The sequence below is a fragment of the Plecotus auritus genome (assembly GCF_963455305.1).
Source record: "Plecotus auritus genome assembly, chromosome: 6".
Taxonomy (NCBI): Eukaryota; Metazoa; Chordata; class Mammalia; order Chiroptera; family Vespertilionidae; genus Plecotus; species Plecotus auritus.
The window spans coordinates 133123479-133150711 of NC_137773.1; the positions used below are offsets into that span (position 1 = coordinate 133123479).

The window sequence follows — 27233 nt, forward strand, 5'->3', positions numbered from 1 at the left end:
TCCCTTGCAGGCCTGGTCCCTCCCAACTGCCCTCCCCTGCTGGCCATCTTGTGGCGGCCATCTTGTGTCTACATGGGGGCAGCCATCTTGTGTGTTGGAGTGATAGTCAATTTGCATGTTACTCTTTTATTAGATAGGATAGAGGCCTGGTGCACAGGTGGGGGCCAGCTGCTTTGCCCTGAAGGGTGTCCTGGATCAGGGTGGGGGTTCCCTTGGGGTGTGGGGCGGCCTGGGGGAGGGGCCTGTGGTGGTTTGCAGGCCAGCCATGCCCCCTGGTGACCCAAGCGGAGGGCCTGGTATCTGGGATTTATTTATCTTCTATAACTGAAACTTTGTAGCCTTGAGTGGAGCCAAGCCTCCTGTTGCTCCGTAGCCACAGCCATTTTTTTTTATTTTTTATTTATTTTGTTTTTGTTTTTGTTTTTATTGTTTGAAGTATTACAAATAGTAGTACATATGTCTCCTTTTTTTCCCCCAATTGACCTCCCCCCGGCCTCCCCTACCCCCCCAGTGAGTGCCACAGCCATTTTTGTTGGGATTTATTTATCTTCTATAATTGAAACTTGGTAGCCTTTAGTGGAGGCCTGGGATGGCCAGGAAGTTTGGCTTCCTCCATTGCTGGGGGAAACCCAAGCCTCCTGCTCTCTCCAGCTCTGTGGCTGTTGCCATTTTTGTTGGGATTTATTTATCTTCTATAATTGAAACTTTGTAGCCTTGAGTGGAGGCCACAGCTGGCCAGTGTGTGTGGAAAGCTTGGCTTCCTCCATCGCTGGGGAAACCCAAGCCTCCTGCTGGCTCCGTGGCCGCAGCCATTTTGGTTGGGTTAATTTGCATACTCGCTCCTGATTGGCTGGTGGGTGTGGCTTGTGGTGGAGTGATGGTTAATTTGCATATTACTCTTTTATTAGATAGGATAATTTTATACCACAGAATTTTGGTAGTTAGTTTATGTGTGCCATGATATGAAAAAGGTTGAAAATTGCTCGTCTACATTAATGAAGAGGAGCATCTTTATTAGTGGACAGCTGGTCCTCTTGGCTACAGAGTGAGCATTTTAAGGTTTCCAAATCTCAGAGATGAATGAAATGTCTTAGGTGGGACTTTCAGATAGTCCATGAAGTCTGCATGTGGATTACAATCTTTACTTACCTGACATCTTCGGAATTAAGGTGATTCTCAGAAACCATGAAGTCAGGACTGATTGAAAAGTAGTGTAGTTAAGAAAGGGAAATTATAATTCATCAGCAATTGGAGATGTTATTTTCTTTGTTATGGAGTGACACAGAGGGTAAGGGACCAATCTGGATTCTGAGCTGGTTTATATTACAGCACAACTTGTGTAATTATAGTAAAGAGAACTCTGTTTCCATTTTTGTAAAACTATTGCTACAAGTTTAGCTTTGTTAGTGCATATTTTCCCTTAAAAATGTTTTGGTGCTTGGCAGAAATTATAACAGCACATGCCTTTACCTTATGGGTTTTATTTTTGTTGTGGTGCTTTGTTGCTTCTTGATTATTTTTATTTGTTTTATGCAAACTTAACCTCTCTCTTAAAATTATGTTATGATTTTTATTTTGAAACTGGGATTGGCTATGATATGAAATTATCCTCGATTTCATTTTCATGTTTCTTTGTTAAGATGCTTTTGATGCCACATGGTATTGTTACCATTGTAATTAGGTAATTATTAATAACTAAAGGCCCAGTGCACAAATTTGTGCATGGGTGAAGTCTGGCCAGCCTAGCACCAATTGGCAGTACGGAGCCAGGCCTGTCAGGAGGAGGAGATGACAGGAGGTTGGCCGGCTGGCCCACCCTGATTGGGGCCAGATCAGGGCCGGTTTGGCTGGGGGAAGGGGTTGTGGGCAATTGGCCGGCAGGCCCCACCCCCGATTGTGGTGGGGGGTCGACTGGAGGTGGGGCCAACCATGGGGAGGGGCTGTGGGTGGTGGGCTGGCCAGACCCGCCCCCAAATGGGGCTGGGGGAGGTTGGCCAGCCAGCCCCACCCTCGATTGGTATGTGTGGGGGGCCAATCGGGGGTGGAGCTGGCTGGGGGGAGGGGCCATGGGCCAATCAGGGGTGGGGTCAGCCATGGGGAGGGGCTGTGGGTGATGAGCTGGCCAGCCCCACCCCTAAATGGGGTGGGGGAGCCGATCAGGGGCCAGTGGCTTGGGGGAGGGGCCATGGGTGGTTGGCTGGCTTGCCCTGCCCCTGATCGAAGTAGGGGGGCTGATTAGGGGTGGGGTTGGCTGGGGGGAGGGGCTGCAGGAAGTTGGCTGGCCTGCCCCGCCCCCTATTGGGGTGGGGGGACAATCGGGTGGGGCCGGCTGGGGGGAGGGGCTGTGGGCCGATCGGCGTGGGGCAGGCCAATGAGAATGAGGAGGCTGGGGGGAGGGGCCATGGGCATTGGCCGGCCAGCCCCACCCCCGATCAGGCCGGTTCGCTGGCCGCAATGGATGTCATAGCGACCAGTCGTTCTGGTCATTATGGTTGCTGGCTTTTTATATATATAGATAGATAGGAAATGAGCATAAGGGAGGCCAGACATTGTAAGCATGCTATCTGGGCAGCTTCACCAGGAAGCTGCAACTTCACACTCTTCAGGGAACCACTGGTTTATTCCCTGAAAATCACTGGGGGGAAGGTGTCCAACAAAGGGGAGATGGGTGCATTCGCTCTAAGGTTGGGGAAATGTAGGGAAGGTGCCTGTTAGTCTAAACTGGAACAGAGATCATTGGCCAAGGGGGCGGGGCCACTGGGAGCCCAAGGAAATTTGGGAATGCATAATCCCCCAGATGAAGGAGTTTTCTCTCTTGGTGTTCTTGTTCCTCTGGCTTTGCTCCTGCCTGTGTTCCCTTCATGCCATGTGGTTCTGCAAACTCCACATGCAATGGACTGATGGACTGCAGTGGGAACCACAAGCTAAGCTAGTTTGATGCTGGATTGGACCATGCAAACATGAAACAGCAACTCTGGACAACAGCTTTAATCTTAGCTTTGCTGAAAGCAAAATGGGACATTTTCCTTGGTGGGATGGAGGGGAAATGGGACCTTGGAAACTCAGGGATGTAATTTAATGCAAATAAATGTTACTCATTCTCCCATGTGAATTTCAGAAAATTCCTTTTCTCATGACACTGCAAGAAGTCCACCTCTACTGTTAACTGGTATGGACATGGACAGCTCCCTACCCATAACAGTATCAGAATCAGTGACCTGTGAAATATATTTCTTTTCCCACTTACTATGGAACAATTCTGACAAGTGACTTAACTTTCCAAAATCTCATCAATGAGATTTTATTGATTCAGTGATCTCTCCACTTATCTTGAAATTAATGTTTAGGGCTAAGTAGATTGTTATGGACCATGTGATTCACCCAGTGGTGTGCTGGAAACTGAATTGTGCTAGCCTATGATAACTGAATAGTGGAAACTTGTTTTAACAACCTATATTACAAATTAAATATCCCAACTCACAATTAAGAGCTCACATTTTCCTAATTTTTGTTATATTTTACTATTTTCTATGCTCTTGAGGTTATTCTATCCATTGTGTCCATAGTCCATATGGTGGAAATACTATACAATGGGGTGTTATTGCACCTCTTTTCCCAATTCTGCACTCAGTGACACCACTTAGGTAGCTTGAAGTTGGCCTGGTGGGTGCTGTTTGTTAAAGGTTTACCAGCAGCCCACAGGACTCACCACACAGATCATACTCCTCATAGGTAGTTTTGAGGCTTGAAGGAGACAAGTAGGACCAGGGACACTGTAGATGCACAGTGAAGGAAGCAGCTTTTAAGGTAATTCCTTCAGAAAATCTCTGCCCTCACCATGGAGCCTACAAATGGCCAATGTTGCCAGATCACTGCAGTGCAGGGACTTCAAAAGGACATAGGATCTTGACTTCATCATAAAGTGGATTCAGTAATACTTGACTCCCTCCCTTTTAGGGATATGTTAGAGGGGAAACATGTCCTAACTGATGTCCGACCATTTTGAATCATTAAGAAACATGAATTCTATTCCAATTCTTCTTAAATTAGAGGTTGAGAAACAGTTTTGCACAAGTTTGCTGATTTGTGCTAGTGATGACTTTGAGAAGAAAATATGCTCCCTTCCTTGCCCCCACGGCTACAGTCCAGAACTGCAGCTGTGGTTCCGCAGTGCTGGTCCCTGGGCATGTGCACGATGGTGCATGACCAGGTTTTCTTGGGCTGCTGGCAAATAAGAACAAGGTAATAAGGCATTATCTTAACCTGGGAAGGACTATCTTTTATTGTGGGATTCTGTTCTTCTGACAATTGTTACATCAATATATTCTATCTTTATGAAGTGACAATGATAATAGATGGTAGTGGTGCAGGTAGACTTAATTTTAATGTCCTTACTTGGAGAAAGCTGGAAATTATGTTGATCTTCTTTCTTCAATGTCCAAGTTTTGTGTGTGTGTGTGTGTGTGTGTGTGTGTGTGTGTGTGTGTGTGTATTGTTGTTGTTTCTTTTCTTTTCTTTCTTTTTTTCTTCCTTTCTTTTTTTTTTTTTTAATGTTTGTGGACCAATGGAATGTAAAAGCCTAACACTATTCCATGTTGACTTGAAATGAGTTTTCTGGAAGCAAATAAGACTTTTGGAATTAGTCCATATGTGACTTACAAGTCAAATGATTCTTAATGGAATTACTTCATAGGTAACTTGTATCAGCAGCATAGACATGTGTGAACACTTCTGCTTACTCCTGTCATTGGCTACTCTCATAAAACTGTTGATAATTATTACTAAGAAAATCAAAGCATGAAGAAAAAAACCTTGTTAATTTCTTCTCCTCTGCCAAGACAATCTTTTAGTCTTAATAGAACTGTTCTTTTGAGAAGAGGCATGGAAAAAGCAGGCCTTCAAGCTTAAAATTGCAATTATATTGTTTGCTTTTTACCTAAAGAAATAGCCATCATATTCCAGAAGTTCTTGTGTCTACATCTGGCTTTAACCATTTGCCTCCCCACTAACACTGTTGATATTAACGCCAATTTTAATTTCTTGGCATCACAAGCGCATAAACATATCATTCACACACATGTGATTTTGAACAAGGACTGAAACTGTAAATTAGGAAGGAAGAGATTCACAGGATTTCATCAGATCAATTCACTCCAAAAAGTGCCATAGTTGTCCTGAAAGGGTTTTAAATTGCTCATTTCAAACTTACCTCAGTAGCTAAATGCCATGCGTGCAACAGATTTGCAACCACGTTAGTCATTTTCTTTTCTCCGTTTTTCTTGCTGTGTTTGTATTGGGAGCACAGAGCAATGCCATTTAGTAAATTATGACTTGATGGCTGGGCAACAGCCCCAGTGTTGAACAGTATTTGGACTATAATTACTTGCTGGCTTTGTCACAGTTGACATTAATTATTGATGGAAGTTTCAGAAATAGCGCATGTGCCAGGAGCCTTTCACTGGAACTCCGGCTCCAAGCAGGAGGGATGCTAAGGAGGGCGGGGGGAGAGGCACCTGTGGCTTGTTTATGCCTGTGCACAGCAAACCTGCACCCGGTGGACTGTGTGGCACCTGTGTAAAGGCCATGGTGTAACAGGAGGATGAACCGTCAGGCTTATTTCTATCGTGTTCCTCCCCAGGAATTGCACCGGAGAAGCCAACTTCAGCCGGAGCCAGCCAAGACGAAGGCTCTCCAGACTGTCATTGAGATGAAGGTAGGAGCTGTTCACATTTGTCAAAAAAGCAGTGGCTCTGGAGTTTGTTATAACTTGGTGGTGCCTGACAAACATGTGAAATGAATGTTGTGTTTTTCTCTAGGCACCCTGGTAAGTGCTTTTATTCTGGGTCTTTTGCCTTCCTGGGTACATTTAATTTCTCGGCCCTTTAAGATTCCTTTTCTGAGCAAAAGAATAAAGGGCTCAAGTATCCCTTGGCTGAGAGGAGCTGAAAGGAGCTGGGTTCCTTTTCAGGGCATTGCTGATGCTTTTTCCCTTAAGGGAGGTTTTGTGTATGCTTTAAAAGTAAATTTCTAACCCTGGAAAAAAATATTTCTCCCTCACACTCACCTTGCAATGAAAAGACACCTTGAGGAACTAAGATTTGGCTTTATATGCAACAAAGTCATTAAATAATTTAAATGATGCTGTTAGCAAAATTTGCTTATCTAAGAATAATACCTTCTTTTTTTTTTTGCTTTCAAAGAAAATACTTCAGTATTTTCTCCTAGCCAAGCTTGAAGGTAATACTTTTTAAAATCCTCTCCAGGTATCCTCTTTAGCTGTGGAAGCATAGAAATATGCTATTTAAAAGGATCAAAGATACTCCTGGATGGATTGAGGGCATTTAAAGAATAATGATGTAAATGATGGTGGCCAAATCACGACTTATGATTAAGAAACAGATCTAAATGAAAACCAATTGCTTGGTCAGTGTCTAGAAATTGAAGTCTTGCTACTTCCAGTTTTTGCCAGAAGAAAACAGAGTATTTATCTTAAGAATAAATAATTCTTGATTTAAATTGCTCCATGACAACACCGCAACAACAATGTCTGCAATTTAGTAATTTTACACTTGAGTTTAACACTCAAGAGTTTGCTGTCACCAACAGCCTGCAAGAGAATCGTGAAGTTTGCCGATAGGATAATGATTTCTCTGTCTTTCTTATAGCACATAATTTTGAACTGTCTGCCAAAAATTCCCATGTTCTGGGAAAAAATAAATTAATATGAACCATTGAGTTCTTGGCATGTACAAATCTATGTTTTTTTTTTCTCTAGTCAATGACAGTGTCTTCATCCAAGTGGATTTTTGGGGAAATAATGTAGAACATTTGCTTTCAAGCTATATGTCTCCCGAAGGATACATGAGTCAAGGCACTCATAATGCATTTGCACCGAATTGGTTTGAAAAATATAATCAAAGGGACAACTGCCAGTAAGATTAAAAATAATTGCTAATTTTGGCTTATCAATTCATTTTGAATTTATGTAATTTTAACTTATTTTTTTTATTATTATTTTTTAATATATTTCTTTATTGATTTCAGAGAGGAAGGGAGAAGGAGAGAGAGATAGAAACATCAATGATGAGAGAGAACCATTGATCGACTGCCTCCTGCACACCCCCTACTGGGGATCTAGCCCACAACCCAGGCACATGCCCTTGGCCAGAATCGAACCTGGGACCCTTCAGTCCGCAGGCTGATGCTCTATCCACTGAGCCAAGCTGGCTAGGGCTTAACTTATTTTGAAATGAAACTTATTCTACAATTGAGGGAGATTGGTTCATAACTGAGATTTCATCCTCACTTCACATTAGACCCAAACTTGAAACTTTGATAAGGTTTAAGAAAAATAAAAGGAAGAGAGAAAGACAAAAAGAAAGAAAAGACAAAAAATTAATTTTAAAGGTTTTATTTTATTGCAAAGAGTCATTCAGTCCCTTTTCTATCCACCTCCACACCTATATCCACACAATTAGTAATGGGAAAGAGGGTGCATATAAAATCTATTTCCAAAGTATTGTATGTTTTTTTAAAATAAAAGAATAATTGTGTCCCAAAACTATTTGGAGAAGCCAGGAATGACATCTCTCCCAGTGCTGTGGGCTTTTTCCTAGTAGAGGTCACTATAAAGACAATTAATACTTTTTGTGACTTTAATAAATAGAAAATCTGTTTGGTTCTAGCTTACTGTTTTTAACATCATATGTTTTGTTAGAAAATAAAAAATAATAAATAAAAACACTTGTTTAGGCTATCTACACAAGTAGGCATAAAAACATGATTTTTTAGAGCAAATTTATACCCATATATTATCAGTAAATTGAGTCTGGCGTTTTTCTCTGATGATGCCAATGATCCTGATTTGTAGAACACATTTTAAGGACAAATGATGATCAATGTATTTGTCAGGGAATCGGGCCTGGAGTTTTTCTGTTGTCTTTTGGATGCCTGCTTATTTACAAAGTATAGCCTTCTGTTTTGTCCGTGGAGAAGTCTGAGTCCCATTAGCATCTACTCAACATGCATAAATTGAATTATGGAGGCAGCTGGTAGAGGGTCATTTCCTCAGCCATGTGTGTAGCTTGTGATAGAGGCTGTGATCTTATCTGTGTGTGTGTGTGTGTGTTTTATATTACATCCCTTTTAAATTGGAGGGAATATTGGAAACCAATACTTTATAAGCTATAGGGCTGACTATCAAATAGATCTGACCCTTACTCCTGGTGGGTGGAATTTGAGACCCTCTTGTGTTTTAACTTAAACACGTTTGGGTAAACATCAGTGTCATCTATAGCGCCTTGGCGAAATCTGGAGTTAAAGGGAGCTTTCCAAGAGTAAGTTGATCAGTAGTTTCAGGGAGGTGACGTGAAGTAAGGGCTTAGAAGTTATTCCTACTTATCCCTTGCTACTTAGTGAATCTGAGGGAGACTTTCTGACCTCTCCTCTTCACCACCCATATACTTTGCATCAACTCTAGAAAGGTATTTATTGTGAAAATCTGTGAAGTTAAGCACTTGAGAACGCAATCTCATCCGTGTAGTGACTCTCTCTGTGCCCTTCACACTTGTGGAGTTGTGAAGGTCTCTGTGGGGCAAGCCATGGGGCGGGCCATTGGGGGCCATCACATCCATTACCAGCCAGCTGAGCCTAGGGAAGGTCACCTGAATGAAAATGAAGGGAAGCAAAATGAATTGAAGTTATTTGTGGTTTATCTTCTTGCAGGGAGCTCCAAGTTTTAACTTTGGTCCTGATGTGGTCTGGCAGGTATGCTCCTGGTTTGCGCTGTTAGAGCACTGTGTGTGTTTCTCCGAAAAATTAGTTTTCCTGTGGATGTTGCAGTGCTTTTCTCTTTCTTGCTTTTGTGTGTAAATTTTTTTTTACTCAGATCCTCTTTTCTGCTGTTACGGAGAACTGTCAATAAAAAGGGCCGCTGAAAGGCTTTTTACCTTATTTTTTCTTTTGTTAATGCTAAGTCTTTTGAAAGAAGGTGTTTTTAATATACTTTTATTATAATTTTGACATGGCATAAACATGATGTCCAAAAGTTTCATTTTCTTGGGTTCATCCCTAAAGCTGTATCCAGTGTTATTCTTAACTTTTTTTTTTAAAGGGAGAAGAATTACAGTAATGACAGTACTTGTCAGATAATCTCAAATTTTTTTTCTTTGTTACTCAGAACTTTCACTAGTAAATGAATGAAAATTTAATTCAAAATGGCTTAAGCCAAAAGGAAATTTATTGGCCCATATCAATGGAAAAAAACTCCACAACACAAAACAACAGAAGTATTGCTTCAAGCACAGTTTGATCCAGGGGCTCAAGAGATATTGACAGATCTCATTTCCTCTCATTCCATCTCTTGTTTTGGCTTCCTTCATGTGAGCTCTATTTTCAGACAACCTCTTCGCCTGTCTGAACAAGGTGGCTGCAGCAGCTCCAATAGTCACAGAGGGAAGGAACAGGAAGAAAGCTGTGTTTTTTAAAAAAAATGCAGAAAACCCAGTCAACCCCAGAATAATAATTACTGAGATAGGGCATAGAAGCATAGAACCTCACTCACACTTAACAACTCAGGCTGAAAATAAAATGCATGGAGTTCCCTAGTTCTCCTTTACTTGTGAGTTAAATGGCACTCATTCATCAAGTAAAACAAGTCTTATTCTAGCACTAACAACAGCAGAATTTATCAAATGTATCAAATGGGACATATATTAGTGATGTCATGGTTTTAGTGAAAGTTGCAGAAAATATACTTGATCTGGTGAACTTGTTCTTAAAGTGGAGTAAGAGGCTGGGGGCACTAGCCAGTTTGGCTCAGTGGATAGAGCATCGGCCTGCGTACTGAAGGGTCCCAGGTTCGATTCCGGTCAAGGGCACATGCCTGGGTTGCGGGCTCGATCCCCAGTGGGGGGCGTGCAGGAGGCAGCCAATCAATGATTCTCTCTCATCATTGATGTTTCTGTCTCTCTCTCCCTCTTCCTTCCTCTCTGAAATCAATAAAAAAATATTTTTAAAAAAAGAGCCTGGGGGCATAATGTCTCCATGTGACAATGACTCTGTGTCAATTAGTGAGGATTGTGGGTGTTTAGCTTTCCAGTCACATGACCAACAAGGGCACATGTTGTGTGTCATGTGTGGTTCTTCTTTGGTAAAATTGTCCCCACCATGGAGGGGGGTGGGCTGCATTGTAGGCAATCAAAGACTGAGTTTGACTGAATTGTCCCCTTCTAGTTTTGCTGTTGATGAAAAAGTGTGACTTGCATTCAGATGCTAAACTCTAAACTCTAGTGGTGAGGTTGATTTTTGTTATTAAAACTAAAAATTAAGCCTTGTCTTGGTGCTCAGGCATGGAGACTACTCTTCTCCATGTGGTTGAGCTAACCTGCAGTTGGGTTAAGTTCCCCTAAAAGAGATCTCAGTGCTTCATCAAATTCACCCATTTCAGTTCTAGGCCACTGAATGCATCCCAATTTCCAGTGTGAACTTAATTCCAGTCTTAGGATCTAATCAGGAAAACTGTAATGGCTGAAGTATTTTTATTTTTTTGTTTGTTTAGGTGTCTGTCATCTATCTTTTGAACTGTTACTTGTTTGAGTCTAAACACTGAACTCAGAATAATTTCTTATCCCAGGATGATGTGTTCATATAACATTTGTGTCAAGTCTAGTTTTTCTAGTCAAGCCATTATGATGGCCTTTAGGATTTAAATTTTGCCTGTCTCCTTTTGTAGCTATTAAGAAAAGTAGCAACAATAACAACCACCAGTGACAGGCTACAGCTCTAACACCACTGGCCACACAGGCGCAGGGTACCTGACATATAAAAACTCGTGCATAGGCATAATTAGCCCCATTTGCCAGATGAGCAAGTCATGGTTGAAAGGAGATAAGCAATCTGCCCAAGGTTCTACAGCTAGTGGTTGGCAGTTGAAATTTGAACACAGATTTCTCCTCCAAAGTTCTCACACTCTAATCCTCTAGTCTGCTTTTAATGAAAATGGCCCATACATTCAACTATTTTTTCTTTTTTTATAATTCCTTATTGTTGAAAATATTACATATGCTTCCCTTTTTCCACCCATTGACCCCCTCCAGCCTGGCCCCACCCCAGGCCTTTAGCACCCTATTGTCTGTGTCCATGGGTTATGCATAATGCATACAAGGTTTATGGTTGATTAACTTCCACCCACCCACCCTCCCCTGCCTTTTCTCCGAGATTCCGAACTCTGTTCCATGCTTCCATGTCTCTGGATCCACTCCCATCATCAGTTTATTTTTGTTACTTAGATTCCACATATGAGTGTGATCATGTGACACTTGTCATTCTCTGACTGACTTATTTGACTTAGCATGATATTCTCCAGGTCCCTCCATGTTGTCTCAAAGGGTAAGGTATTCTCTTTTTACTGCTGCATTCCATGGTATAAATGTACCACAGCTTTTTTATCCCCTCATCTACTGATGGGCACTTGCGCTGTTTCCAGATCTTAGCTATTGTAAATTGTGCTGCTATGAACATGGGGGTGCATATATCCTTTCTGATTGGTGCTTTGGGTTTCTTAAGATATATTTCTAGAAGTGAGATCACTGGGTCAAATGACAGTTCCATATTTAATTTTTTGAGGAAACTCCATACTGTTTTTCATAATGGTTGCACCAGTCTGCATTCCCACCAGCAGTGCACGAGGGTTCCCTTTTCTCCGGATCCTCACCAGCTCTTATCATTTGTTGATTTGTTGATGGTAGACATTCTGACAGGTGTGAGGTGATACCTCATTGTCATTTTAATTTGCATCTCTCTGATGATCATTGACTCTGAGCATTTTGTTCATATGTCTCTTGGCCATCTGTATGTCCTCTTTGGAGTAGTGTCTATTTAGGTCCTTTGCCCATTCAATTATTTTTTCATTTGACTCTTACTTTGAAAATTATGCACTGAGGTTTGCATCATAGAGCAGGTTGAGGCAGCTCATGAGAATTGGAGAGGTTTATTTGGTATTTTTGGAAAGGCCCAGTGTTGTATTTTGTGCCATAAGGCAAGATTCACCCTTTTTACACATGTGTTATCAGCCCTCCAAATAGGCTCCAAATATGTGCCCTACAGCCAATACATGCCCTGTTTCCCCGCCTGACTTTCAAGTCTTACCCTGAAATCTTTATAATAGTGTGGATCATAACTCATTCAAGCTTGGAAAGCCTTGTGTTTTTGGTGTGGACTATCCATTTACAATACCAAAAATTATCCTTTAGCTTGTTTTTTTTGTTGTTGTTTTTGAGAAATTTTTTCATCTTCTCATCTTTCAATTTTAAAAAAACTTTGTCTTATTTAACTATTTTCTTTAAATAAGGGGGGAAATGTGGGTTTGAAGTGATAGCCAGAAAAAGCAAAATGTCAAGTTAAATGTTAGCTCTGTATGATATATAGTTGTCATTTAGAGGCAAGGAAGATTTTTTAAAAAATGAGACTTATTTTCTTCTTTGCCCAAACGCTCCTTATGATGTGTTTAATTCTAAATGAGTTGCCAGTTGATTATTTCTTCAATAAACAGGTTTAGTTGGTGTGAATTCAATTCCTGAGGTTGAGTCACAAACAGGAGTGTTTATCAAGCATCTATTTTGTGCCCAGTACCATGGAGAACCTTTCAGAAAAAATGAGTGCTCAGTCTTTAAGGCGCTTGTGGAAGGAAATACATAAACCAGTGTCCAAATAGAGACATAAAAATGGCAAAATGGGCTGCAGGGGCTAGAGGATGTCAAATGAGAGAGGGACAGGGCATACTTCTTGGAGGAGGTAGTACTTGAAGGCCTTGAAAGATTGGCATGGTCTTGATAGAGTGGAGAGAGATGCTTTATTAACAGTGGGAAGTATATGAGCAAAGGCAAGGGGGCTGGAAAGTATGAGGAGTGTCTTGGGAAGAGCAAGTCATTCAGTTTGGTTGAGAGAAGACTTTTTAAGTTTAAAAAGCAGCGGAAGATTAAATTAAACCATAAGAGAGTTAGAGAAAAGAAATAATAAAGATATTCAGTTGTCTATTGATGGGCACTTAGCTTGCTTCCATATCTTGGCTATTGTAAATAATGCTGTAATGAACATAGGGTTACATATATCTTTTTGAATTAGTGTCTTGGATTTCTTTGGATAAATACCCAGAAGTGAAATTGCTGAGTGATAGGGTTGTTCTATTTTTAATTTTGTGAGGAAGCTCCATACTGTTTTCCACAGTGACTGCACCAATTTGCATTCCCCGCAACAGTGCATGAATTTGCCCTTTTCTCCACATCCTCACCAACACTTGCTGTTTGTTGATTTATTGATGGTAGCCATTCTGACAGGTGTGAGTTGAAATATCATTGTGGTTTTTATTTGCATTTCTCTGATGATTAGTGATGTTGAGCTTCTTTTCATATGCCTGCTGGCTATCTGTAAGTCTTCTTTGGAGAAGTCTATTCAGGTCTGCCCATTTTTTAATTGGTTTGTTTTTTATAATACGTTATATGAGTTCTTTATAAATTTTGGATATTAGCCCCTTATTTGATGTATCTTTGGCAAATATTTTCTTTCTTTCAGTAGGTTTTCTTTTTGTTTTGTTGATGTGGTACATACATACTATGGAATATTACCCGGCCTCAAAAAAGAATGAAATCTTACCATTTGCTACAGCATGGATAGACCTAGAGTTATTGTGCATGAAGTAAGTTGGGCAGAAAAAGACAAATCCCATATTAGGTCACTTATGTGTATAATCTAAAAAACAAAGTAAATGAACAGACAACAGAAACAGACTCATAGATACAGAAAACCAACTGAGGGTTGCCAGAGGGGAGAGGCCTTGGGGGCCTGAGTGAAAAAGGTGAAGGGATTAAGAATAACCAATTGACAGCTACAAAATAGTCCTGAGGAGGTAAAGTACAGCATAGGGAATATAGTCAATACTAATGTAATAACCATGTGTGGTGCCAGGTGGGTAATAGACTTATTGGGGGATAACTTTGTGAATTGTATAGATGTCCAACCACTATTCTGTACACCTGAAACTATTATATAATAATATTGAATGTCAACTGTAATTACAATATTCAAAACAAGAAATAAAGATAAAAGTTGAAATTCATTAAATAAAAACCAAACATATACTAGAGGAGAACCCCTAAACCAAATACTGCTTCTTTTAAGAGATTAAAAAAAATTCGAATTCTGGTTATAATTGAAAAAATAGAGATAGCACAAGTAACCATTATCAGGAATGAAAGGGGCATTGCTATCAATCTTACTGACATTAAAAATAGGCGAGGATTTTACTGACAGCATTATGATCATAGAGTTAAAATTTTAGAAAAATTATTTTTCCAACAACTTGTTAAAATTGCATGTGAAGAAATAGAATATCTGAGTAGTTACATATATTAAAAATGATTCTAGAATTTAAAATCTTACTAACAAAAAACCCTTCATAATTCAGAAAGCAAACCAAACAAAATAAATGCAGGTCCAGATGGCTTTTTCAGTGAATTTTGCTAAACATCTGAAGAAAAAAATGACATCAATCATGCAGAAACTATTCTAGAGAATTTAAAAAGGGTAGCACTTCCCATCTTACTTATGAGGCCAATACAACCTTGATATTAATACCCAACAAAGCCATTTCAAGAAAGGAGATGTACAAGCTATCTCTTTTAAACTTGATATGAAATATCCTGGTGAACTGAATCCAATGACAATTAAATCACATGACCAAATTGTGCTTATTCCAGGAACACAAGGACTACCTTTTGGATATCAATTAACGTTATTTACCAAATATCAAATGTTATTTAATGGGATAAAGGAACAAAATTAATATAATCTCAATAAAGGCAGAGAAAGCATTTGATAAGTGAAACATTCATCCATGCCAAATCCTCCCTCCAAAAAACAAACAAACAAAAAAAAAACCAAAACTTTTAGCAAACAGATCAGAAGAGGATTTTCCTAATCTAATAAGAGGTAGCTATAAGAAAGCTACAGAAAACATATTTAATTATTAAATGTTGAAAGCTTTCCTATGACATAAAGATCAAGACAAGAATGCCTATTGCTCTCACTTCTATTGAACAATATTCTGGATATCCACGGTATAAGAATTAGAAAGGAAGAAATAAAACCACCTTTATTCACAGGCACCATAATTTGTGTGCAAGAAGTCTCAATGAATCCATGTATAAACTATTAGATTAATAAATGAACTTAGCCAGATAGGTTGTCAGTATTTTAAAATGAATCATATTTCTACATACCAGTAACAATTACAAAAAAGAAATTTAGAAAACTATATTATTTCTGATGATATTAAAAAACCCCTAAAATATCTAAGTGCAAATCTAACAATGGTTGTTCAAGATCTCATTTAAAAAGAAGATACACAACATAATTATATACAGACTAACAAAAATCTTGAAACAAATGAAATAGCTATTAAGAGTTGAGTGGATAAATAGTGGATATTCATGCAGTGAGATGCTGTATGGCAATGAGAAGGACCAAGCCATTGTTGCATGTAATAACATAATTGAATACCCCCAAAACAGTGTTGAAAGAAACCAGACAAGAACATATACAACATGATTCTGTTTATATGTGTTTCAAAAATAGGCAGAAGTAGTCAGTGGTGTTAGATGTGTTGGGTAGAGGTTAATCTGGAGGAAGAAGGCACATGTGGAGGTTGAGGGGTTATGAAAGAAGCTTCTTGGTACAAGTGATAATCTATTTCATGATCTGGTTTCCATGTGCCCAGGTGTAATCATTTTGTCATAACTCATCATGCTGGGAATCTGTGACATGGCTACCTTCTTATGTGTAATATACTTAAATCTAAAATTTCATTTAGAAATGAAGAACACCACAACAATAAAAGGCAAATAATCCTATTAAAATTGGGCAAATAATCTGAATAGACATGTCTCTAAAAAAGATATACAAATGGCCCATAAGAACAGGAAAAGATGTCCAACAAGATTTATCATTAGGGAAATGCAAATCAAAACCACAGTTACATACAATTTATCCTCTACTAGGATGGCTAAAGTAAGAAAGACAACAAATGTTGGGGAAGATGTGGAAAAACCTCATATATTGATGGTGGGAATGTGAAATGGTTCAGTCCATTTTGGAAAACTATCTAGCCATTCCTCAAAATGTTAAACATAGAGGTACCATGTGACCCAGCAAGTCTGCTCTTAGGTGTACACCTTAACTGAATTACAAACAAAAACCTATACACAAATGCTCATATCACCATTCTATATAATAAAAGCGTAGTATGCAAATTGTCCCCTCTACCAGGAGATCACCTGGGAGTTCAACCAGGGGGTGGGGCTGACTAGGAGGAGGGAGGAAGGCCACGGCTGGCAGCAGGCCTCCGAATTTTGTGCACTGGGCTCTAGTTATTAATAATAGCCACAAAGCCAAAACAACCCAAATGTCCATTATCTTGAATGAAAAATAAAAGTATGTCATATACATACAGTGGAATATTACTCAACAATAAAAAGAAATGCTGTAGCATGGATAGACCTTAAAAACATATGTTAAGCAAAAAAAGCCAGTTGCAAAAGGCCACATATGTATACATTTCCATTTATATGAAATGTCTAATATTGGCATATCCATGGAGATAGAAAATAGATTAGTGGCTTCTAGAAACTAGGGAGAGGGGGGAAAAATAGTGATTGCTAAAGGGTACAGGGCTTTTGAGTGATGAAAATATTTTGGAATTAGACAGTGGTGATGGTTGCATAAAGCACTGAATGATATACTTTAAAAGGGTGAATTTTATGGTATGAGTATTATATATCAATAAAGTTGTAAAAATAAAGATATTACAAAGGAAAAGATCAATAACTTTGATTATTTACAATGTAAAACATAAAATTAGAACTATGAAATAACCAATTAAGATATATTTACCTAAAGTTTATAGCAGTTAGAGACTTATTATTCTTAATATATAAAGAAGATATATTTATCAATGTGGAATAAAAGCTTGGGGGGAAAATGTACCAAAATGTTGCCACTGATTCTGGATGGGGAGACTATAAAGGATTTTTTTCTCTTTTTTTCCCCACCAAATTTTTATGTTTTCAGTAGTGTGCATTCATTGTATAGGAATGATTAGGAATTATTATTCAGGAACAACAACAATAAGTTGATTAGAAGAAAAACCATTTTCCAAAAAACTTTAAGATGCACAATTTCTTCTATTATTGTTTTCTTTTTCTGAACTGAGAAGGCTCAAAAAGGGAGGTTAGGTTATTTATGAAAATTAGAATTGGTTTACTGCCTCTCTGAGCTCCAGCCTTCCCATCTGTGAAATAGGACCATGATGCCATGCCAGCTTGCACAGGGTTGTGGTGGGGATTAAAGTGGAGTTAGACATGGGAAAACCCTAGCACATAGTAGATGCTCAAGGAATCCTTTTCTTCTCCATCCCTTCCCTTTCAGCCTGGAAATTTAGTTTTCCCTGTAAAAAACAGGTGGTACATTTGAGCAAGGACCACCAGAGAGAAGGAATTTCACAAACTTACTTCAGGCAGTCTTAGCTCTGAATACACACACAGTTTGCTTGTGGAAAGACTTTAAAAGCATCTTTGAAAGGGGAAAGCAGTGGAAAAAAATATAGCAGCCCCCAGTGGGCCTAGGGACTAAGCTTTCTGGCTGTTGGGCTTTTGGCAAGTCACTTGTCCCCTCTGGCTCTCACTGTTCTCATTTGGCATATGAAGCATTAGACTTGGTGTCCTACTTTCAAAAATTTTCCAAGTCTGGAGGCTCGGTGACTGGCTATATGGATTCTCAAAGGACCTGCCTCGGGTGTCTGAATTGACATCACATTCTTGCAAACTTGAAATCTTTGCTTTGTTTGCTCCATCTTGGCCAGCCTTGCTCCGGCCCGGCCCGCAGCCCCTGCCCTCCCCTTGCTGGTGCTCAGGTTCCCAGCCTATTGTTTATTTAGGGATTGCAATTTCCTCGTTGGCATGCGCTCTCGCCAGAAGGGTTTAGAAGTCTACCACAGGCCTCATGTGAACTTCCCCTTTCAAGGCTCAGTAATGACAGTGTGCCGGCCGTCACATGTCTCATCCCTAAGGCATGGTCCAGTTTCCACATCCATCAGGCCGCACTGGTGACTTGGGGTGGCCTGAATTCCTCCACCGCCTGTTGCTTTTTTCCATGAGACAAACTGGTGGAACATAGAAGGATTTGTGGTATGTTTTAGAAATCCTAAGAATGAAGCCCCAAACCTGGGCTGTTGGGGTCTTTGGGGCAGGGGGTTCAAAGGAGTGGGAAGAGCAAGTTCAGATTGCTGGACGGCCAGGAAGGAGAGCTTCCTCACCCAGCCTTTTCCTAAAGAGCATTGGAAGAGGAAGAGTGCTCTGTGACCATCTTTTTAGGACTCCCTGAAATAGCAAAGTAGCATTTCCTGGAACCTCTGGGAAGGCAAACTCTCACTGTATCCCGATGAATGTGAATGGTGATGTCCATCCGGCCTAAGGGGGGGTGGGCTGTGAACACTGAGGACTGCTCTCACCTGGAAGCAGTTTATGAAACTTCTTCCTCCCTTTCCTCTTGCCCCAGGCTCTGCGCTATTTTCTGTGGACCTTGCTCTGTGACCTGTAAGGGTAAAGGTGCTGTATGGGAGAAAGGACCCAAACACCCCAGCTTCTAGGTGCGCACCTTCTCGGAAGCCAGACTCTCTGAGGTTGGCCTGGGGACAGATGGCAAGGGCCAGTATGTGGCTTCCTCTCTCCTATTCAAGGGAAGGCTTTGTGGTGGGAACCATTCCAGATTATTAAAGGTGTTAAAAAATGATTAAAGAAGACAACTTAGGTGATACCAACACATGTTATTTAATGTTTCATGAAGCAGACAGTCTCCCATTTAGACAACTGCAAAATTGGACCAAAGGCAGGAAGCTTTTATAGGATACAGATCAAGGAAGAAAAATAGAAAATATCTCATTGGCAGGGGCCACATAGTCACTTTGTTTGGGGTGAGAAGGAACAAGGAGATGAGTGTAGAGCCGGAGTTGGCATGGCACGTGGGGGTGGTGACTGGATGTTCTGCCTGCTTCTGGGCCAGTGCGGCATTCACAGGGGCTTGATTGGAGTTTCGGTTTGCTGGTGTGTCACCCTGGGCAGGAGCAGCTCTGTCTTGGGCCTAGCAAGTTATTTCAGCAAAGGGAAAACCTTGGGCAACTTATTTCCCTTCTGTAGATTTCTGATCCTAAACTGGGTAAAGTAAGTACTTACTTCATAGGGTTTGGGGCAAGATTAATGAGATTTTCCTAGCCTAGTGCTTGCATAAGTAATCAATACCCATTAGCTGTTGTTTTAACTGCATTTTTAAGACTGGAATGAAGAAACATTGTTTGCTCCTGTCCCATGCTATTCCTTTTTACATATTCAGATAGTGCACATATATTTATATATTTAACTTAAACAGAAGGGAAAACCTGTATAAAATGTAAATTTGTGTGTGTGTGTGTGTGTGTGTTTTTCCCAACCTGAGGAACTTATGGATAAATAGAGGTTTTTGTGTCACCTCACTTCTCCTGAAATGGAATATTTTGGAGTGGGACTAAATCATCGCTAGTTTTTACTCACTCCCTAGATGACTCTGATCCACCGGGTCCACAGCCTGGCACTGGCATGAGTGTGGCTCACAGGCACATGGAGAGGGAAATGATTTGGGTTAGTCAGTGCTTCCTTCCATGCACTGGGGATGTAGAAAGCTTGCAGTGTTGTTGAAGCAGGTTTCTGTGTAGGGCTGCTGAGAGGCACAGGTGCAGTTATCTTGCTCGTTAAACTATTGAGGTGCTTCTCTGGTTACCCCAGAGCACCTCCTCACCAGAGTCTTTACCCTGGGATTCCCCCAACCCAGCACTGAAGAGTTAAACCCTGGCCCTGCAGGCCCTTCCCAGACCTGGTTCCAGGGCTCCAGGTGGTGTCTGTACCTTTGGTTCCTGCCCTGTGCTGTACTGATTGTTGAAGGACTCAGCAATCTCCTCCCACTCTATGGTTTTTAAAACACTGGCGTTCAGTTTCCAATGACGATAAGAAAACTCCATTGAAACTGCCCTCATGTCACCAATGATACCCTAATTTTTTTCTTAGCCTTTAATTTCTCCATTTTCTTTGACTTCTCTGCCTTCTTGAAATGTCACTCTTTTATTTTCTGTGACTTTTTCATGATTTCCATTATTTTTTACCCTCTGCTTTGGTGATTCCTGCAGTGTTTTCTCTATCCTTAATTCTCAACCATGTTGGCGAATGGTGATCCATCATCTCTATTGTCTCAACTTCCTTTTTGGCTTCTGTTTTTATTATTAACTTCCCAAAGGCCAGCTTATTGACTTTTTTTTTTTTTTTAAACCAGATATAAATGACACCCAGACAGACCCAAGTGCAAACTCCTGGCTGGATTCTGAAGACTGGTTATCATTCAGCCTCTCCTTCTTTTCATTTCTAACTCCTCTGCACACAAAGTGATCTATACTTTTTAATCAGCCTTGTCTTCTTCCCCCTTCTTGATACATACCCTAATCTGGTTCTCTTATTCTTTCAATTTATATTTACTAAATAATATGTGCTGTACACCATGTGTATTATTACTTCTGGCTGGAAAGAATTCATCTTCTCTGTTATAACCTTCTAGAGGCCTGATGCACGAAATTTGTGCAAGAGTAGGCCTTCCTTCCCCCGGCTGCTGGCACCGGCTTCCCTCTGGCCACCGGCAGGCACCCGGGACCCGGGCTTCCCTCACAGCCCCGGCTCTGTCCAGAAGATGGTCCAGAAGGACATCTGGTCTAATAAGCATATTATACTTCTATTATTACAGACTAGAGGCCCGGTGCACGAAATTCTTACACGGGGGTGGGGGGGTTCCTCAGCCTGGCCTGCTCCCTCTCACAATCGGGGACCTCCTCGGGGGATGTCTGACTGCCGGTTTAAGCCCAATCACTGACAGTCAGACATCCCTCTCACAATCCGGGACCGCTGGCTTCTAACTGCTTGCCTGCCTGCCTGCCTGACCGCCCCTAACCACTCTGCCTGCCTGCCTGACCGCCCCTAACCACTCTGCCTGCCTGCCTGATCGCCCCTAACCACCTTTGCCTCGGCCCCTGAACTCCTCTGGCTGTCCGCAGGCTCCCGGACTGGGGCTTCCCGCTCTCTGGCAGGCCATAGGCACCCAGGACCCAGGCCCAGGCCCTGGCTTTGTCAGGAAGGATGTCTGGTCTATCCTGTCTAATTAGCATATTACCCTTTTATTAGTATAGATTCTTATCCATCTCCAAACCCCACAATAAGCTTCTGTACTTTCTATAGTTTTCTTCACTCAGCTATAGTGGTCTTAACCCATTTTTGACATCTCTAGCTGTAGCCTTACAGAATATTATATCTAATTATATTTTGGTGTTATCTTTCACACTATCACTTTCATGTTATAATATACAGTTAAAAATGGCCAAAACACTGCTGTTGTGTTTTGGTATTCTGGGAAGTGGATGATTAAGACGTAGCTGTAGCTAGATATTCAAATGATGTTATAAAGGCCCAGTAATTCAGGCAGATTCTTAATTCATGAATCAAAGAAGCTTACAACCAGCCACAGGCCTGTGTTTTCTTTATCATCTATAATCTCAGCAAAGGAGAAGCATAAACTCAGAAAAGGAGAGCCCCCAGGATTTACGTCAGTCCCTTAAAATGGCTCTTATTGGCCCGGTGGCATCATGCATGCTTTCCTGGATAAATCATTGTGTCCAGAGGGTATACGGAACTTGCCACAGGGCAGCGTCATACATCAATACCCCATGAAAACCACAGGGAATTGGGGAAATGTGGTCCCCAAAGGAAAAGCAGCTGAACAGACTGACAAAGAAGTAATAGGTATATGCTACCATGGGAAATAGGAAGGAAGGTAATCCTTATAGAGTACCCACTGTATGTTCACTAAGATTCTGGAAGGTTTACATGTCACTTACTAAGTTCTCATAGCAACCTTACAAGGTTAGCAAGATTAGGGACATGCTTGTGATGTTACACAGGGTGAACTAAAATGAGTCGCTGTGGTCTTCTACATGTGTACCCCACAGAACTGGCCAATGGGCTTATGATAACAACGGTGGCCCTTTACTCTCCAGGAGGAGGCCCCGCAGTAGGCACGTTTCATGCATTATATTTCACTTGTCACTTTATTAACATGCCCTTGAGCGTGGTCCTCGTTTTGCGTCCAGGTTTGTGACTCTCTAAAGGGTCTGCTGGATTGTTTCACCTCGAGCTCTTTTTGTTAGGCCTGAGTCCATTGGCAACAATAAGAAATTTGCACACGGAGACCAAAACCTCAGAGGTTACATAGTGTCCAGCAAGAACCACTAGAGACACATCTTCTGCCTGGGGGTCATTAGTAATGTGCACAGAAACAGCCCGACAGGAAGGACATTCCCGGGGCATGGGCTTCCTGAGAATGAGTCAGCAGTAGGAAAATGAGACCATGAAAAGAAACCCCAAAGCACCCTAATGGCTTTTCATTTGAAGTAGTCTATCCTGATACTGCGCGTGTGTGTATACTAGTATTTTGCTATAAAGCTTTAGATGCCATCTGGACAATCAAACACAAAAGCACCACAACAAAAAACAGCATGTCCCCTGTCATCTTCTAACTTAGGTCATCATCTCTTTACAGTTTGGTAAGGCCCAAGAAGACACGTTTTTGATTTTTCTGTTTTCTGTTGTTTCTCGTAGCATGGCTTATGCCCAAGCCGATTTTTTTCCCCCTGCAGTGCTTCACTTGGCCTCACATACTCATAACCGTGGTTAATCCCACACAGTAAATCCTTCCAAAGGAAGGGCATTACTCAGATAGCCTAAGACCAAGGGCTGTTCAGTTATGTTTGCAACTACAAGTAGATGATTTCTAAAGCTTAAGCCTTCAAGAACCTCTGTGGTATCCAGTAATAATAGTCTAGAATTTTATTCTAAATAAAGTGTAATATAATTATGTAGGGACGTTTCCTGAACATTAGATCACGTCTTCTTCTTTAAACCAAATTGGCCCTAAGTTTGTTGATCACCATCTGTAGACTGATATGTGATCACAGTGAGTTCCATGCTTTGTAAAAACTGCTCCTGTTTTCTTTCTTGGCCTGATATTAAAGTGAAACCAGTAATTCTTACTGTATTTGAAAGGAAAGTGCAATGTGACACGCAGCAATAACATAATTGTTACTTTTTTTGTGACTAAATGATGTTGCTTTTTGGATGTTCCCCCTACTCACCATTTCAGTGTTCACGGTTCCTTGAGAGGAATTGAAATCGCCTTCTTGTTGTTCAAGGGGAATGTAATGTTTGACAAAAATGAAAAGGGCAATAAAGGCATCCTGACTGGCAAAGATGCTCCAGAAAGTTTGCTCCCAGGGTTTCTGTACACTCAGGCCAAGGTGGATAGTTCTTGAGATTAGGTTCAGACTTTTCTAAATATACTTTGGCAGTAAAGTTGTCCTGGTCTCTTCTGCTTTGATCAGTCTTGTCCCTTGGATACGCTGGACTCCTGCAGTCATTTAGAATGCCATGCTCACCCTTGGACCTTGTGGAAATGCAGATTTATATTCAGTAGTTCTTTGTTGAGGCCTGATGTTCTGCATTTCTACAAACCTCTCAGCTGATGTCAATGGCGCTGGTCTGTGGACAACACTTTGAGTAACAGGGATCTAGACTATATTCCGTGTTAGAGAGAGAAGGATGCCCATGAATCTTGTCGAGATCTCACACACTGGCAAAGTGATGGGTACCCAAAAGATTCTCAATATATATTTGTTGAAGGAAAGAGAGAACTCCCTGTGTTTAAGTTTCTAGCGACTATAGCAGACATGTCCTAGAAAAATCCAGAGATTATTTTGGACAGAAAGATAAAGCAGAGAGAAACTTACTTCAGCCTTCCCACCTGACTTCCATCCTCATTGCTATAGTTCCTGCGCTCATGGGCTGGTGCTAATATTCATGGCTGGTTTAAGAATCAGCAAGGTGGGCCCATTGGGTAGTTCATTACTAGGGGTTCAATTCCAGTAGCTTATTTATCAGTTTCCCATCAAATACCTCGTTTTTAGTTTTGGAATGATAGATGTTAAATAGTCTTGGATATGAATCTTTAAGTAGGAGTTATGATCTGCAATTTATATATCAAGTTTTTACAAGTATATTTTATGAATATGTGGGAAGAAATTATTTGAAAGAGACTCTCCATTCAGATATTTTTTTCCTAACTAGTGGGGAGTGAAGCAAACACATTTTTTTCTCCTTAAACTTTGTTTCCCACAGTTTTACAATCCTTAACCATAAAACAGTGTAAAAGCAAAACAATTTCATGGTTGTCTTATCTCAGGACTATGAAGAATGCCACCTGAGACAGGCAGCGCGGCGTTCCAGGAGCAGGGGAGTCTTGTTCTCTCACTGCTGGGGCTCAGAGTGGGCACACAGTGAACCACTTTTGAGTGACAGATGCTGATAAGGTGATTTGCATATTGAAACCCCCCAGTTTTTTTAAATTGGGGGTCATCATGGCACGTTTTCCCTTGAGGAATCCAAATTATTGTTTTGATTCTTCACTTCTGTATATAACCATGAGCTTAATGTGATCATTAAAGTCCCAATTTCTTCCCCAAGAATTGACTCGTATAGGAGTAACACTGGGAAAAAGGAATAATTGGCAGCAGTACTTCCAGAGCCATCAGTACTTCAGAGCTGATGTGCATTGGGAATGCCCATCAGGCATTTCCAAGGCAGTTGACCCTGGGAGCCCCCTTTCACAGAGTGTTTGGATTCCGTGGACCAAAAGGCTGTTCTGTGTTGTATTTCACTTTTCCCATTTCTAAGGAAGGCCCACAATTCTCTGCCTCGAGAGCTTGCTTACTTGTGAAACATAATCAAGATGAGTATTTAAAAATCACTGCAAAATATATAATTTAAAAATATCAGTTACAAATAACATTTGAAGATGTTCAGATGAACAAATCTTTGGTAATTGGGAGTGAAATGTTGCTCTATCTTTTAAAATGTTACTTTTCAGGATGTTACAGCCTACTAACTAGTATGTCTTTACTTAATTTTCTCTTTCTATTCTAGATCAGTGCGGAGGTTATTGAACACTGAAAGCCTGGTGCACGAATTCGTGCTTGGGTGGGGTCCAGCTGTGGGGAGGGACCGCGGGTGGTTGGCCGGTTAGTCCCGCCCCTTGGTTGAACTCCCCGTTGAACTGCCCGTTGAACGCCCTGTTGAGGAGACAATTTGCATATTAGCCTTTTATTACATAAGATGTGCATTTGGTATCTATTCTGAAAGGCAGGATCCATTTATGTTCCACATTGAGCCATCAGGACTTGTGAAGTAGTTTCAATCTTTCATAGCCCTACTTAAATATAAATATCTTTCTAGTCATTTACCTAATTTTTAGAGATTTTTAAAAAATAAAACATTTCTCCTTCCTGAATTCCTCAAAGTGAGTCAGTTGAGATGCTGACATTTCACTTGCTTTTATTTTTTGTCTTCCTCTGGTTCAGAATTTTGACTACCTTCTTGGGCACCATCAATACACTATCTTATGTATCTATGTATGTTGTACCTGTTCTCTCTAGATCTTGATAATATTTTCCTATCTCCTTTTCTATATGCTCATGATTTCAGGTGTGAGTTCTCCTGCCCTTGAAATTGACTTCTTATGTAAGAATATCAATATTTGTCAGAACAGAAAAAAATAGACCCTTATTAAAGTAACTTCTGCAATACCCACCCTCCTCCCTCTCCTCTTCTTTCTGTTTTGGGACACCTAAGTTTAAAGGGAAAAAGAAGTTTGTAAGGAAAAGGAAAGTTGTTGGTTAATTTAAGAAAATTAGTAAAAGTTAATGTGATTCACCATTTGATGAAATTTTAGCTCAGATGTTTATAGGCCAAGAGGGTTTTCTGTGTTAAGATATTTTCTATCTTACCTCAGTCTGATCTTTCTTTAGCAGTGTATGGTTTTTTAAAGTCCAGTGGAAGCTCTTTCTAACCCATTTTGAAATTGGCAGTTGTGGTCATTGCTAACTAAAGCATCAAGTATTGACTGGAAAGCTGAAGGGGTCTTCTTCCCTTGTCTACATGATCGAAACCTGAAATACTACCAAGCGTTATTCAAAAAATAAGGTATAAGATGTGAGGACTACAAAGTGAATCATAGCACACATACACGCAAACACACACACCACATTTATACATGTATATGTGTACATACATACATACACACATACATACATATGAATATGGTCGGTCACTTCAGAATTGGGTCTGAATTTCTAGGAGATTTTATATAGGAAAAGCAGAAATGCTGGCCCTTCCTTTCACACTTAACTTACAGTAACTCATAAATATTCTACATAGATATTTGTACATCTCATCATTAGTCAACTTACATCTCAATAAAGGGAAGAAATCTATGTCATATTGATATTTATAATTTCTGTGTTTTAAAGTAAAAATAAAATAAGGCTTTCAAGGGTATATAGATGTTAATGGGTATATCTGGGTGATGTGATTGTGGACAGTTGTAATTATCAATAGCTTTTTTAAAATTAATTTCTTTATTGATTAAGGTATCACATATTTGTCCTCATCCCCCCATTCCCATCCCAAACCCCTCCCCATGCATGCCCCCACCCCCCTGTTGTCCATGACCACTGGTTAGGCTTATATGCATGCATACAAGTCCTTTGGTTGATCTCTCCCCCTTACCCCCACCCTCCCCTACCTTCCCTCTGAGGTTTGACAGTCTGATCAATGCTTCCCTGTCTCCGGGTCTGTTTTTATTCATCAGTTTATGTTCACTATTTCCCCTAGATGAGTGAGATCATGTGATACTAGAAATACACTTATAAGAACCGAAAATGAGACAAGCAATAATGGTTATGCTGAGAGGCAAATGAATCAGTCTGTAGTGAGTTTCTTTCTGGGCCAACAGTTCTTTTGAGTCCCAATTTTAATGTCAAACAGTTCCTTATGTGTACATGTCAGCAATGATATTTCAGTTCTGGATGGTGGACAAATGGTGGTAATGCAGGTCCGATTCTCTCTGGTTTGGTCCTGGGCAACCTGCTGCGATGCACAGCTGCTGACTGCTAGTATGGCAAGGCGTCGTCAGCGTCTTCCATCTCTGGACTGTTTCTCTTCTGTCTTCAT

At 40.6% G+C, this 27233-nt stretch overlaps 1 protein-coding gene across 12 annotated transcripts in view; it reads left to right on the forward strand.

Moving 5' to 3' along the window:
* The window catches only part of ERC2 (ELKS/RAB6-interacting/CAST family member 2), a 909167-nt gene that overhangs the window by 260720 nt on the left and 621214 nt on the right, over positions 1-27233 (forward strand). For all 12 annotated transcript variants that reach the window (XR_013960983.1, XR_013960984.1, XM_080676097.1 and 9 more), the window contains one exon: positions 5639-5713. Coding sequence is in view for 10 of the 12 variants with exons in the window: in XM_080676097.1 (XP_080532223.1) it covers positions 5639-5713 (75 nt within the window). In the remaining 2 variants the exon portion in view is untranslated. The remainder of the gene's footprint in view (positions 1-5638; positions 5714-27233) is intronic.